Source organism: Perca fluviatilis, chromosome 3 (assembly GCF_010015445.1).
Source record: "Perca fluviatilis chromosome 3, GENO_Pfluv_1.0, whole genome shotgun sequence".
In the NCBI taxonomy this organism is placed as follows: Eukaryota; Metazoa; Chordata; class Actinopteri; order Perciformes; family Percidae; genus Perca; species Perca fluviatilis.
This window is the reverse complement of record NC_053114.1, coordinates 17,316,443-17,332,223: the sequence shown is the minus strand read 5'-3', so window position 1 is coordinate 17,332,223 and position 15,781 is coordinate 17,316,443. Positions and strand designations below refer to the sequence as shown.

At 39.0% G+C, this 15,781-nt stretch overlaps 1 protein-coding gene across 1 annotated transcript in view; it reads left to right on the top strand.

Moving 5' to 3' along the window:
* Positions 1-15,781, top strand: part of map2k5 (mitogen-activated protein kinase kinase 5) — a 74,382-nt gene that overhangs the window by 38,203 nt on the left and 20,398 nt on the right. Inside the window, exons 17-19 of the mRNA XM_039795298.1 lie at positions 1,127-1,156; positions 5,777-5,803; positions 6,147-6,179. Coding sequence (XP_039651232.1) covers positions 1,127-1,156; positions 5,777-5,803; positions 6,147-6,179 — 90 coding nt within the window. The remainder of the gene's footprint in view (positions 1-1,126; positions 1,157-5,776; positions 5,804-6,146; positions 6,180-15,781) is intronic.

The following is a 15,781-nucleotide window of genomic DNA, read 5'->3' as shown; positions in this document are numbered from 1 at the left end:
GATTCTCCATCTGTTTCTGTCCACAGCTCTCCCTCTGCAGTATAACAAATTATTTGGGCTTCTGCCTCTCCTTTGTTTGTCAGTAATGTTTAATATCAAACAATTATAACAACAATAGATGAGTTCAGGGAGAAGGAGCCATGTCAAAATTATTGACATGATCTCTGTGTGATAAACCACCACCACCACCCTCGGCCCTGTTCTCTTTATTTCTAGCTGTGGATGTGTCCATTAAGTTAAATTAAATGGCTTGCAGTCCCACTCAATTTGGATTGATCTTTACCCTACTAGTTGGTCTATTTATGTTCAAGGAAAGATTGTGAGCATTTTTATGTTTTAATAACGTAATGTTGCCAATAAGCTGCCCTTGACCAAGATGAAAAATGCCCACCCTGAGTGATTTGCCAAATGTCAGAGAGAGCTGTCCCAACCCCCCCCCTGCCAAAATAACACAAGTACACACATTACATACAACCGTCTCACAATCCTGTCCTGCATCTCTTTATCCCTCTATTTTGTTCTCTGCAGGTGGTAATGGTGGGGGGGTTATTAGCTGATGTTGTTTGATGAAGTGTGACCAGCAGGTGGGCACTAAGCTTACCTCAAAGACAGAAAGTCTGAAGTTCTGCACACTTCAGTGGCTTCAACAGCATTTTCCTTCTGTGTCTTGAATTTCATGTCATTAAGACACTGGCAATGGAAAGGCATGTATAGATTAATGCATTGGTATACAGTATATACTGTACATACAAGGGGTGGATGCATTATCATTACAGCCTGTGTAGTCTAATGGAGTCCAATCTAGCAGCCATGCAAGAAATTATACCTTTGTGAAGCACACAGTATCTTTTAGGAGGGTGGGTAAAACATTAGGTACAGCCTGAAATATAAGAATATAATATATAGAATATAGGGTTGCTAAAATTGGCCATTATAAGCTGCACAAATGTAAGCATTATGGAGGGGCTGTTTGATTGGAAAGCATTAGTTTGTACAGGTATTACAGATATTTCCACTGGCCCAGTACTGACTCAGCTTTTTCCAGTATGTTTTTATTATTTCTAAAATCTCAAGAAGAATCTAAGAATATCCTGTAGCACTAATTATTTCTTTCATCTTTACACAGTTGGCACTAGGCATGTTCCCCTATCCACAGGTGAGTTATTTTAGTCTTTCTTTTATTTGTATTTTAGGCTAATTGTTTTTATCCATCTCCACCTAAAAATATCCTAACACTATTAGTTTACACTAGTTACAATGTCCTCAGTGTTTAAAATACTGTTTGTGCTGCAAATTGCATTTTATTTTTCAAATCAGTTTTTCTTATAGAAAATATTGTATTCATTTTGTTTGTTAGATTTTAAAATGTTTGCTGTAACTATTACATGAGGCACAAATCCTGTTTAAATGCCCTGAATAAGACTTGCATGTCTATTGATCTGGAAATATAATTTTCTATCATCTACATTACTTTCTAGATTAGTTGTATTAATGTTGATATTCAACTTTAAATGTATAAATCTACTGTTTAGGTAAATTTTTTTCCCCCTCATTACACTAAGTTAAAATTCTTCCCAAATGTAATTGCTGACCTCCAAAGTGACTTCCCAATCCCATCAAGTCTTAATTAGCCCTTTTTAAGATGGGTTTATCTCACTAATCCCTAACAGAGCAATCTAAATCTGGTTACCTCAGGTTACCTCCTGGCCGCTTGCCTTCACAAAATGTTATCTACATGAAGAGTTTGTTCCTAAAACTACATTCTGGTTGTATGAAAATAAGGCTTGGAAAATCTTAATTATATTATATTAATGTTGTGGGTTTTAATTTGTTTTTAACACATGGACACTAGCTATACATTCCCACTTTTTGTTTGATTAACAAGGAAAATGAATCTTAACAGTGTTCTATGTATTGGCACATTTGATTTCTGTGTAATTTTCGTGTGGCCTCAATGTCCGCAACACTTGGACTGCTCCGTCAGTTAAACGCAACGTCATTGCGGTTGATTAAAGAAGCAGAGTGTGATGTAACTGCACTATCTGCCCAGGGAATGTCTAATTGACTGCTTCCTTTTTTTATGCCAGCTATCCTTCCTGGGAAAAGGCAAAACCAATTTACTAAACGTTGGAGTTGGATATCATATGAGACTTAAAATCTCAGCATCTATGCATTGAAATTAACTGAAATTTCTTTAAGGCTGTAAGTGTTTTGGATGTTAATGTCAGTTACCTCCGTTTGAAGATGTTATTCTATCAATGTTATCTATTATGTGCTGAGAGAAACCCAAATGTTTTTTTTTTTTTTTACAAGAATTAATTCCGCACCTAGTTGCGTACTTCCACAGTGAACAGCCGTCTGTGAGACAGATTACACCGTGATGTAGCTATTCACTTCTTTTCTGTGTTGATCATTAATTCTAGAGCCATCATGAAAATGATATCCAAACCTTTTGTGCAAGGGAGCAAAGGTGTGTTTATATAGCACTTAAATTGTTATGATGTAAATGTCGCACAATGATCAGTCTAACTAATGCTTTCATTATCATGTTAATTGTTAAGTGTATTTTTGCAACTGAATGGTATTTTAATCTATGCTTCATTGATATAATTTGGGGTAGACAAAATATTAGAAACACCTCTCAGTTTATAGTTTAAGCTCTCCACTGTCACGCAGCTTTCCTCATCTCAGTGTTAATTTTCCCCTAACTCCATATGGTACTGCAGACACTTCACCTGCAGGCTGTAGCAGAGCGGTGTGGCGAGAGCGTTCAGATCCAGCTCGTCAGGCGCAGCCAGCCAAAGTCCTCGGGCCTAAGCTGTCATTTTTGCAGACGCTGGCACAGCTGTCTGTGCAAAACCCCCTGCTACACTTCACAGAGAACATTTTAGTACATACTGAGGGAGAAGTTGGAGAAGATGAAAGGGAGAGAGAGTTTGGAAGAGTATCATCTGAGTTTCCACTGTAGACTAGTGGAAGATACAGGAGGAGTTGCTATAGTTGAATTTGGCTTTGAGGCGTTCATGATTTGCACTTTTGAAAAGCCAATTTTAGCATTGTTTGGGCTCTTTTGTTTCCCCTTTACATTCTGAAGAAGGGTGTGTGCTTACCAGTTGCTTTCCTCTTCTGGTTAGTTGACGCATAATCCTTCATTCATTCTTGTGTGTATGCACGCACAGTGGAATCATCACCTCATGTTTGTCATGATTAGAGATGGTCTCTTTAATTCCACTTCACCACATGTTGGGATTCATTTGCGTCCTTTGTCAGGAGTTAATGGAGTTTTTGCACGGCGCGCTCTGAAAGTCTTTGAAGACACCAGACCTGATGTGATGTGTATACAGCCGCCAGCACTATTGCTTCTGATTGATTTGTTTGCTCTATGGTTGTTTTTGTTTCTCTTTATTTTGTCATATTTTCTCAAATTTGAATGAATCTTTGGATGAAATGCCATGTCAGTTATGTGTGTGTATGTTGCAGGAGCTTCCATTACACATCGCTGCATCCATCAAACAGCATTTCCCTTTGTTATTTTGTTTTTTCCTCTCAAATGAAATAGAAAGAAAATGGTACTGTAGTACTATATGAGTGTAAACATTTTCAGCACCCTATGCCAGCTGCAAACTCTTTTATACTTTAAAGAAGTTAAAACATTCAGTGTATTAGGCTTCCATTTTAGGCTTTAGATTACTTTATAAGTGATGCGAATAAATATTGGCCCTTCCTTCTCAATCTTAAGTATGTAAAGCTACGTCTGTCATTATTTATTACCATGATGATTATCGTCACCCAAACATTTTTTTAAATAACGCACAATATCTGTATAACCTTGTATTAGGCTTCTCTATGCAGCTAATTCATACATTATTTTCAAGATGTAATATTTTGACTTCATAGAGCTTATTGATGATGCAAATTAATTTACCACTTAGTGAATCTAAGTTGAGCTGTCCTGAAGCTTTTGGCTAGCACTGAGAATGTAGCACATCTCGGAGGGACTTATGGCCCTTTTAAGACAACGGCAACACTGCGCTTTGAAACCCATATTTCCAATGACTTGGGCCGCGCCAAATGCCTGCGTGGCTAATAGAAACGAGTCAGCCAGCAAGGCACGGAAGGCAAAATAGAGAAAAAAAACTAATATTCCCCAAACTGCTTTTATGCACCCACAGCTCGACCCTCTGTGACTTTCCCAAACAGCTAGTCAGATGTGCGCTGAATACAGCAGTGAGCGCAGCTCAAATCACGTTGTGTCTGAAAGAGACTTTAGTGGTTGTTGACCTAACAGTCAAGAAGAAAAAACGAAAGAAGGGACCTCTCACCATTTTCCATCTTTTTCTAGTGATATCTCCATGGTGCCAGAGTGGGACTGCCCTTGCCCATAACCAAAACATGCATGTCAACCTTTCTTGACAGTTTTGATCAAAAAGAGATCCTTTTGTAGGAGTTTTCTTAATTCCTTACCTTTTGAAGAAATATCTTTGAAATCTCTAAGCAGGGAAACAGCCATCTGATCTTTTAGAAGTGTTTATTGAGTTGCTCTTGAAAGAAACCGAAATCATTTCACATCTAAAAATTGTGACTACTTATTTTCCCGTCGAGCTCACTGTGATATTTTCAAAGAGACGGTTATTTTTAAAGCTCTCTTTTTGATATGTGGTCAAGCTACCTAGTACAAGAAGAATAAGTGCTCAATTATGCTTGAATAAGTTAGTCTCCCACTATCCAATTTCAACCCCTGGAGCAGCATGCAATTTTGTCCTAGTAATTATTTCTGAACAAATTAGTTTTCCATAGTTGCCTTTAATGTGTCTGAATCAGGCAAAACTGGATATAGAAGCAGTTTAGGAGTCTCTTGGTATTTGCAGTGTGTGAAAACCTGTATTTAATCGAGTGAATCAATAAGTGCTCTAATGCACTGTCAAAAGCCTGGAGAAATGAGCAATTTATTTACCAAAAAATCTTAAACATTTAGCTGAGCCTAGTTTTCAGGCCTTTTATCATTTGGTCTATATGATGAAGTTATAAGTTTGTGTTTTAAAAAAATAAAACGGATTGTCCTGATGAATTAAGCCCTGGGGGTTTTAAATAGGGGAATGAAATGCTTTCTATATTTTCACGACAGTGTCACATTATTTCAGCGGCTGTCTAGATCTTCCATATTAAAAGTTTCTGTTCTCTCATTTTTTTAAGGACTCAATCCTTTCTATGTTTTGATTGTGACTATAGAAAGTACATTTAGTAAGTCAAAGAAGTATTAGATATCAGATGTCTTTTTCTATATTTTGTCTGCCCTAAACACTAGTATTTTTGGGTTGTATTTTACTGCACATTCAAAGATCTACTCTCAAATAACCTTTTTTTCCTGTAACTCTATTGCCATCATGTTTGAAGGTAGCTTACCGTGTCCTGGCCTGTTTATTGTCACTGTTGCACCTGTGAAATTGACACATTGAGCATACTTATTACAAAGCTTGCTCATACTGTTTGTAACAGTTATCCCAGCACATCTAGATAACCTGGAGGGTATGAATAAAGTACTACTCTGAAAATTAGCATTAGTGGATCTTTTACCCCCATTCTCCACAAATGAGAACAAGGCCATTAACATTTGTGTGTTTTCATTATGTAAATGGTGTTAACGCATACTCACAAATTGCCAACAGGAAAGCAATAATTTTCTCCTAGTGATCATAATGTGTCCAAGTGCATCGTCTTGATTATGACACGCTAATTACATATTGCCTCGTCCCCTCTTCTCTGTCTTGCCCTACAGATTCAGAAAAACCAAGGATCTTTAATGGTAAGTTTTATTGCATTAGAATAAGAAGAAAGAAAATAGAGGTCTCCCACTCTATAGTCTGCTACTCTCGGTTGGCTCTCTCATTGGAAAAAAAACACTCAAATTGCATTTTTGCAATGAAATATTTGATCATGCTTAAACTGCTGGTATTACATTAGGTGCCATTATGGAACAATAAAAGCATGCAGGAGCTGAAGGACTGCTTTGCCTAAGCTCGCTGAATTTGATTAATCTAAGTAGATACTTTTTTTTTATCACACTATTGATTTTCTCTATTGCCAAGAAATTCCATGTAGGCTGATGTGTTTTTTTTTCTCCTCTCCTTGTGTCTCTCCTCTTCCAGCCTCTCCAGTTACTGCAATGCATCGTTGATGAGGTGAGTCGTCGTCTTATGTGCTTTTGCATCTAAAGTCAGTCCTAATGGCCCGGAAAGCTTATATTTTGTTTCCTAATGAAGCAAACCACTCAGGCGGCTTTGCTCCCCGCTCACTCAACCCTTCACCCTATGCAACTGCCTCAGGCAATACACATATGCACACACACATTACTGTAGAGGTTGGACCTGTCATGAGTGTGACACACACACAGACAGCAACACCATTTTGAATTCTGTGTATTACAGAGCCAATACCAAAGCATTTGTTTTAACTAGGACTATTATTATGATTGTTGTTTGTTTTGTATATAAAAAGGCATAACACAAACACAAAACTAAAGAGACTGATAATGACGCAGGAGCACTGAAGACCACATTGACTATTTAGCCATCCATTAAGTAAGATCCCCCCCCCCCCCATATACACACAACATATAAACATACATGTGCATAAAAACAACGGTCAGACCTCCACTTTCCAACAGTTTCACAGTTCCACACTTGCAGTTGATTTGCACACTATAAATAACTCAAACGTTGACAAATCTCATTACAAAATATTAGACAGCAGTTTCACATTACAGAAGTTTTTATGGAATTAGGTTTAAGTGATGTCTGTATTTATGACCCTCTTTATAATGAGTTTACTTAGGGTAACATCTGATACTGAAGTGCTCCCTCTCTTTTTCCTAACACACACACAATTTATGCTTTCTTGATGTATGGACACACTATTTTATTGCGTCTGTGTACATGAATGTGTAAGCTTACACTGCCCACATTTTTATCAAAAGCAGCAATCGCAACCTTTCCCTCCTCTTTTTTTTTTTTTTCTTTCCTGACGTACACTAATAGCAGAAATGCCACATCTCTCTAGCCTAAACCAGCCCCCCACCACCCCATCACCAGCTATATCACACATTAAACATACAATGTCACTTGTCCTTAACTGCCTATAGATTTGGCCGTAATTAATAATTAAATGCTTTTGGTTGTAATGGATTGACCCAGGCTGAACTGTTCATTAGTCAGCTAGACAGAGGCATCACTCAAAACTATTTTTTTCTGTGCCTTGTCCTGTTCCTCCCCTTGAGGCGAGAGAACATTTATCCCCAGCGAGCCAGCACTGCCTTACTGTCCCAGCTAATGCTGTGCTTTGGAGGAAGGGACGAGGATAAGCACTCTTTAGAAAGATAAAGTTGCTCAGACAGAACATAAAGGTTGAGGACTGCTCTAGAATCAGGAAGTTTACAGTTCAATGTGCAGTAGAATACCCAGAGAAGTGCTCTCTTATTGTTCTCAGTTTGTTGCCAGTTCTAGACCTCGTTGATATAACGCACAATCTTTTTTCGTACAGCTGATGCTGGAGATTGTTTGACTATAATTATTCTTGATCTCCGCTCAGCATTTGACACAGTTATTGGATCACCTTGAAAAGTGGGTTGGCATCGTTGATACTGATCTTTATCTGACCTGTGGTGTTCCCCAAGTCTCCTTTCTTGGCCTCCTGTTGTTCTGTGTATTCATGGTGTCACTGGGACATATCATACATACAAACAAAAATCAGTACCAGTATTATGCGGATGAAATGTATTTCCCATTTAAAAACCACTAATAAAATGGTGGATGTCCCAAAACTATCTAAATAAAAACAATTATGAAATAATTATTTCTGGTCCTCCCAGTTTAACAAAAACATCTTGGCTACCTGTCTACAAAATGTCAAACCTGCAGCCAGAAACCTGGGTGTAATATTTCACAGTGACCTTTCATTTGATAGACAAGTCACAAAAATCATGTTTTTATCTGGGGAGCATCTCATCTCAAGTCAGGTATTTTCTCTATCGGCCTGACCTCGAGAAGGTGATTCATTCTTTTATTTCATCTCTGTTAGCTTATTGTAAGTTGTTGTATTCACGGGTTAAGGCGAAACACTATCTAACAACATCAGCTGGTAAAAAAACGTTGCTGCTTGGCTTTTAGACAAAGTCATATCAGCCCTGTTTTAGCCTCTCTTTGCTGGTTACCAGTACGTTTTAGAATTGGTTTAAAGATGTCACTGATTAACTTTAAAGCACTTTGTGGTTTAGCTTCCATTTATATTGCTGACTGTTCATAAGTCCTGGCTTAAGCCTAAAGGTTTTGAAAAGTGCTGTGTAAATAAGGTGTATTATTATTAAAGCACAACTTGTAGAATTTAGAGTCATCATGGACTTGCACTGATCCCATGGAGTAGTTCATTTACTGCTAAGGAATTTGTAATAGAGCTAGGCACACCTGACTTCAACATCATAACAGGTGTGATAAATTATACCTGACTCATTGACATTCAGTGTTGCCATTTAGTACATACTGTAGATGTGATCCACATACTTTTTTTGCTTTAGTTGTGATGCTTTGATATTGTGCGTGACTTATCCACTGGGGATTTGAAAGTTGCTTTAATGGCTGAATGAGTAATAGGCTCCTATGAGTGGATCATTAATATTATTGTAGCTAGAGGTATGTGTGTGGTGGGGGTGGAGTGTAACAGTCTGCCTCTCTTTTTTTCTTTCTTTTTCTATCACACACACACACACACATACACACACACACACACACATACACAGTGAGCCATGGCTGGGAAAGGCTCAAATAACAATTTCAGTGTCATGAGGCTAAAAATAAAGGCCAAATAAATAAGGAGATGCAAATTAAGTTTAACAATTAGAAGGTAGACATATCAACAGATACACAAAGGATTGTAATTTTGTGCAGTAGAACAAAGATTCTGAAATCATTTTTATGTCACAAGGAGTGCGACCTTGAAAATCATGACATCAGCATAGATAAAATGTAACCGAGAAGAGAAAAAGTGGTCACAATTCACAGCTTACCGGATAGACCTTTCCATGGCAGTTTGCCCAAGTTACAAAAACACATTTTCTCACTTACCTAATGTTATCTAGCCATGCAAATTCACGCAAATGGAATTTTGTTAAAAAAAAATTCAAAAGCAATATCTCTTTCTAGAAATGGTGTCCCTGCTTATCTGGATAATCCACAGAACAAACTGTGCACAGTTTTCATAATGGCCCTTTTCTTTGGTAGAAAGTAGTTGAAAACAATTTTTAACAAAGATTTGATGGATGTAGGCCTTTGTAGACATTGCTTTTATGCAAGGCCAGCCCACAAAGAGACAGAATTGGGTTTGAGGAGAACAAAACCTGGAGCTATGAATGATGAGGGGAACATTTTTCAGTCAGCTTTGATAAGTTTATTCATTTGGATGAGTATTTGGAGAACCAAAGAGCACCATAACACCCGCAGCTGTAAAATGTCTGTGCAATACGAGGCCATATTAAAGGTCCCATGGCATGAAAATGTCACTTTATGAGGTTTTATAACCTTAATATGCGTTCCCCCAGCCTGCCTATGGTCCCCCAGTGGCTAGAAATGGCGATAGGTGTAAACCGAGCCCTGGGTATCCTGCTCTGCCTTTGAGAAAATGAAAGCTCAGATGGGCCGATCTGGAATCTTGCTCCTTATGAGGTCATAAGGAACAAGGTTACCTCCCCTTTCTCTGCTTTGCCCGCCCAGAGAATTTGGCCCACCCATGAGAGAGAGAGAGACATCATGGCTTTCAAATGAGCAAAGTGGCAGTTGGTCAAGGCCACACCCCCACCCTCCACCTTGCCCCTCCCTCTCTCTTCCTCAACAGCTACAGACACAGAAATGGCACATCCTAAAGAAAGCTCATTGTGGGACTGGCTCTAGTGGCTGTAATTCTGCACCAAGGCTGAATTTCGGGAAAGAGACTTCAGATACAGTATTAGGGGACCACTAAGGCCTATATAAAAACATCCAAAGAGCACCATGTCATGGGACCTTTAAAAGACCATATACACACTACACTGATCATCCAACTGTAAAGAATGGTCCAGCAATTCAAGTAACACTAAGTTATATCAAGGCCAAACAGTGTTCCCTCATTTCAGTTAATTTAACTATTCTCCATTTAAGTGCACGCAAGTGCACTTACACCATTAGAAATTATCCAGTCTTATTATCCATCTTTTTAAATCTTAGTTTGCATTTATGTATAGCGGAGAAACATGCTCACCTTATTCAGCTTAGGTCTTGAACGAGAAGTTCTCTGTAGTTGTTCCCACCATCTGTCCACTGTCCGCCCTCATTAATGTGCCTCTCTGCTCTATTTGTTGAATAGCAAGTGGCTCCACTAATAAAGAACTCCCACTTTATTTTCAAGCCTGTAATTACTGATCTAATTTTGCCTAATAATTGCTTCATGGCAATGACATGTATATTTACTTGTACCCTTGTACCCTCGTAGTGTGTGTTCTGTCTCATAGTGGAGCGCATTGACAACCAGAGGAATAATTCACTCCGACTAGTCACTTTCATCAGGCTGCTTGTCTTTTGTGCCATCGCCTGCTGCCACATCAAAGCTGCAGCAGTGTTCCTCTCAGCTGGAGACGTGAATACATGCATAAATGTGTGTTTGTGCCTGCAGAAAGGTGCATGTGCATGCAAATATGTGGGGAAAATGCACTGAGAGATTTTGTATCAGATTTAGCCTACACAACACATAATTTAGTTGTGTAGTCAACACTTTGCACAAACTGTCGGTCCAATTGATCCTGTTTTTCTGCATGCGTGCATGTGTTTGTGTGTGTGTATACACACAAACCAAATTATTTGGTACTCCCTCTAAACAGAGTGTACACTCAGGCTTGTGGTGTGCATTGCTCAAGGGCATTTATTTGTGTGTGTGTGTGTGTGTGTGTGTGTGTGTGTGTGTGTGTGTGTGTGTGTGTGTGTGTGTGTGTGTGTGTGTGTGTGTGTGTGTGTGTGTGTGTGTGTGTTTTTTTGTGTGTGTGTTTGTGTGTGTGTGTGTGTGTGTGTGTGGTGTGTGTGTGTGTATGTGCATGTACTATGATATATTGCTCATCCAAGCGGCGGCAGCACTGTGAAGTGCAGTGAGATTAGAAGGGAACCCATTCCTTTGTTAATTTAAATGGGTTCATACATCATGCTTTGCGGGAGCCTGCCGATCAGAGCATTAAGGAATAGCGAGCACTGCCCAGAGGTGTTTTTAATGGCACAGCAGGGCTACAGATGTAAAAAGGTTTAATTCCCCGCATTTGAATAAATGCCTGGTATAAATGCCTGGTTGTGGACCCAGGCTTTATGATTTTTGTGCATATCTGAGTAGTTTGTGTATTTTTGTTCATATTTTTGTCATTGGTACTGCTGTGCATATTTTAAATATTTCAGGACTTACACCCACTATTTACCTACTGGTCAACTTAGTTTTGATATTGTCTGATTGTACCTCTTGTATGAGGAAACATCTGTATTGTGTACATGCAGTGTGCAGCAATCGGTGTCACATATAGGAAGATTTTAGTAATTCGTAAGGAATGAGCCTGTGTATTTTTACATTTGCATACATATTTGAATGCTACAGTGTTTGTATAAAAACAACAAATGTATATAGATTTTACCACCTTTTAGCAAAATACTTTCCTAGTACCATGATTTCATACCTTTTTATATACAGTAATGTGTAACTTAAACCCCTGTCTATCTTATCATTGAAACTGCCTATTTTGTTTTATTTCTATTTTTTGCGGAGAGGAAAATGCTAATCCTGCTACTTTTAAACACACACTTTTATACTTAGCTCTCTTTTGGAGTTTACTGGCAATGAGACAACGAAAGAAAATAGATGTTAATTTGATACTGCTATTGCTTTGTAGGGGTCCACCTTTTTTTTTCTCAAAGTATACGGAGGGTAAATATAAGCGTAAATATCAACGACCGCTAAAGGTAGGGTAAGAAGCAGAGTGAGAGTAGTAAAATGGATGGATTAATGAGTTGAGGGGAAGTAGTAGAGGGTCAGCCTGGCCCAGCTGTTCTACATGACACGGTTCATAGACCCTCCATTGACAACATGTCACAAGCCTGACACATACACCTTACTCTTGTTCATTTTTGCAAAAAGATAAAGTCTTAGTCCTGAGATGGAACATCTATGTGACATTTGGATTTCTATTTTTAAATGCTGGAGGGGTGTCTGATCTGCTGTTAAATGAAATCAATTACTAATAGTAAAGTAGCCATTTCATCCGTGAAACATTAGCTGATAGTATGATTTTGAGATGAAAACAAAGAAGAAAACATTTCTCTTTCATCACATAAAATACTATTAATAAAATAACCCCATCCAATAAGCTCTCGCATCTTAAGATCATGTCTCCTTCCCAGCTTAATAGGGGTGGTACGGTTCATGAAAAAACACCCGAACCGTTCTGTTCACTAGTCTCGGTTCGGAGCGTGTGTGTACCGCACGGTTCGTCAGTACACTGTTAAGCTGCACTAACCTCTTACTGCCGTAGTGCCCACTTTCGACACCTATGTTAAAACAGTTACTGGAAATGACGAGCGGGATGGGCGTGACAAACGCAACCCATGGCAGCTGATTGGACGATTGCGTCACATGGGTCTGGCTGGTCCCAAATTTCAAAGCCAGACTGTCATGGCGGCTCGTTCAGAATGACATCTCATATTGTACTAAAATAGTTTACGCAAACGTGTTTTTCTGAAAACATTTTGTGAAATAGGCCATGCAGTTGCTGAATCTGTCTTCATTTCAGATTGACAAAGGTCAGTTTAAAAGATTTTCATCAGATTTTGAGAGACACCGGGCACGACCGTCTCCTCAAGTGGAGTGGTGCCGCTGCACGCCACGCGACGTCACCTGCAGAAATGTCAGCGGAGAGAGGCTGACCGGAGCTGGAGGATGCGCCAGCGTCGTTTATAGTCTGGTGTGTGGGAACATTTTGGATTTCACGTTACCTATGATGAAATAAAACAATATAGAACTGCCACTGTGTGCACGTTTTGTGCAACATGCATTCAATATGCTAATTTGAGCTATATGCTGAAGTATATTCTGGAGTGATAAAGAAAAAATAAGAACCGTACTGAACCGAAAACCGTGACCCTAAAACCGTGATACGAACCGAACCGTGGGTTTTGTGAACCGTACCACCCCTACAGCTTAATACAGCAAAATCCAAACTAAAAACATTGGAACATGTTTAAAACAGGCATCAATGGAGAAAAATACACTCTTTCCCTAAAAGAAGTTGTTGCTTCGACACAGTGAGGCAGACTGCCCAAAAGAGTAGCAGAGTGTAAAACCACAATGTCAAAGGTCGGATTATTATTCAAGAAAAGTCTCATACATGAATCACCACCATTTAGAAATGTTGCCTTCATCTGAATGGCTTAACAAAGTTTATAACATCTTTTAATAACCCCAGTCCTGGTGCACCTTCAGGTATCTCTTGAGATTAGTAGGATTTTAAAGCCTATGACACCATGGCACACTTCTTTCCACAGTATTATACTTTTAAGTAAAGTAGATCCAAACAACTGCCTTTTTGCTACTAAAGAGTGATTTATTGTTCTGCGGAGGCTCCACTAATAAGGCTCGCTTATACTTGTCTGTTGGTGTATGCGTTGAGCCAGCATGTGTGTGTATGTGTGTCTGTGGAGTGTGTGGTAGAGCAAGGAAGAAAGTGAGAGAGTGACGGCGATTGACCTCGGAGCGAGTGCTGACTCTAGAGTCCTAGTGAGAGAAACAACGTGTCTCCCCTGTGCTTTCTGACCAAGGTGGGAAATCTTTTTAGCAGGAAAAGTGAACCCTCTCCTTGATTTCATGTTTTCTATTAAATTGATCAATCGGTTTCCTATAGAGCAGCACAATGATTTTTAAACGTTTAACCCCAAAAGATTACAAAGAGGTTCATGTTGCATACAAATCAAGTAACCTTTAAAGATTCAGAATATTGTATGTAGATGAATCCGCTTTAATTGGAAAATTGTAAAGTTGAAATCCTGGTGCTTTTTTGGTTCATGAGTGTTCAAATGAAGAATGCATTTAAAAGAGGACTAAGTTAACATTACAGCATGATTTTTTTTAATGGCAGAATCCCAACTATAGCACATCAAACTCACTGTACAAAAGGTCTATATAGCCTTTATGGTGAGGCTTCAGCAAAACATGTTGCGTTTGAATAACAGCCCGGCTCAATTGTTCTCAATATGATACTCTCAGCAACACTACATGGAGCACATTTAGTGACATTTCTTTCAGGTCTGAATTTTAAGATGTGAGAAGTTAAAGTGATGGTTCGGAGTAATTCACCCTAGGGTCCTTTGCACCATGACCTCGAGCCAAACACTCCCCCAGAAGCTTTTTTCACCTGGGTCGAACCTTGGGAGAGTTAGCTAGAGTAGTGTTATCAGCTGAATAGCTTAGCGCAGGGGCTAATGGACCCACGTTTGTATCTTGTAAGTTACCCCACTAATAATGCCCGAAATGATACCAAACGTCTACAAGTAGTACAAATAGGTTATGCTCTCATAAAACGATGGATTGGAAAGTTTGTAAGTACACCAGAAGTTTATGAACACTTGCCTGCTCTCTTCACCGCTCTGTTGCTGCTGCTGCTGCTGCTGCTGCTGCTACCTGCAGTTAGACGAGTGCTTAGGGCCGTCTACAAATTACTACACCGAAAAGAGATACAACAAAAATATTTATTAATTTAATGATTAAATAAGGTAATGTCTCCAAACTTACCTCAATTATTACTTGTCTCCTGCTAGTTATACTACAGCACTTTAAAAAAAAAAGTTAAATTAAAAAACTTTTTTGTTGCATCTCTTTTCGGTGTTGTAATTTGTAGACGGCCCTAAGCACTCGTCTCACAGCAGCAGCAACAACAACAGCAGAGAGCAGAAGCCAGCAGGCAAGTGTTATTTACATAAACTTCTGGTGTACTTACAAACTTTCCAATCCATCGTTTTATGAGAGCATAGCATAACCTATTTACTAATGTAGCGATTAGACTATCATTTCGAACATAGTGGGTAACTTAAGAGATACAAAGCGTGGCAATTAGCCCCCGTAGCCTAAGTATATTCAGCTGATAACGCTACTTTACGCTAACTCTCCCAATGTTAGACCCAGGTGAAAAAAGCTTCTGGGGGGGTGTTTGGCTCGAGGTCATGGTGCAAAGGACCCTAGGGTGAATTACTCTGAACCATCACTTTAAAGCCCTAATATAGTAGGTATCTTCAGGCACAGGGGTTTTCCTGAATAGCATTATGACAGTGTGGGAAAGAAGCCATAGATATTTATTTATTAACAAAAGCAAAACATAGTCTAAAAACCATGGCTGTGTGTCTGTTGTACCATCTCTAACTGGCTCACTATAGTATAAACTATACATGTGTGTGCCTTTTTTAAGTTGCTGTAAAAAGTTTATTGATGTTATTAATATTCAAATGCAAAAGCTATCGATTCTTTGCGCAGCGACTCTGGTCTGGATTTTTATAGATAAGGCAAATATCCTAACTAAATTCCAGATCTTCCTTTTAGTGTGTCTGAGTGATATACAAGCCAAACCACATGCCTCCCACCCAAAATGGACTTGATGATTTTTTTCTGTTCTAGCATTAGCACACAAGGCCACAGCAGTTTGCACAAACTGCCTTTTAAGAGTTGCAACAAGCTCCGGTTTCTGTGT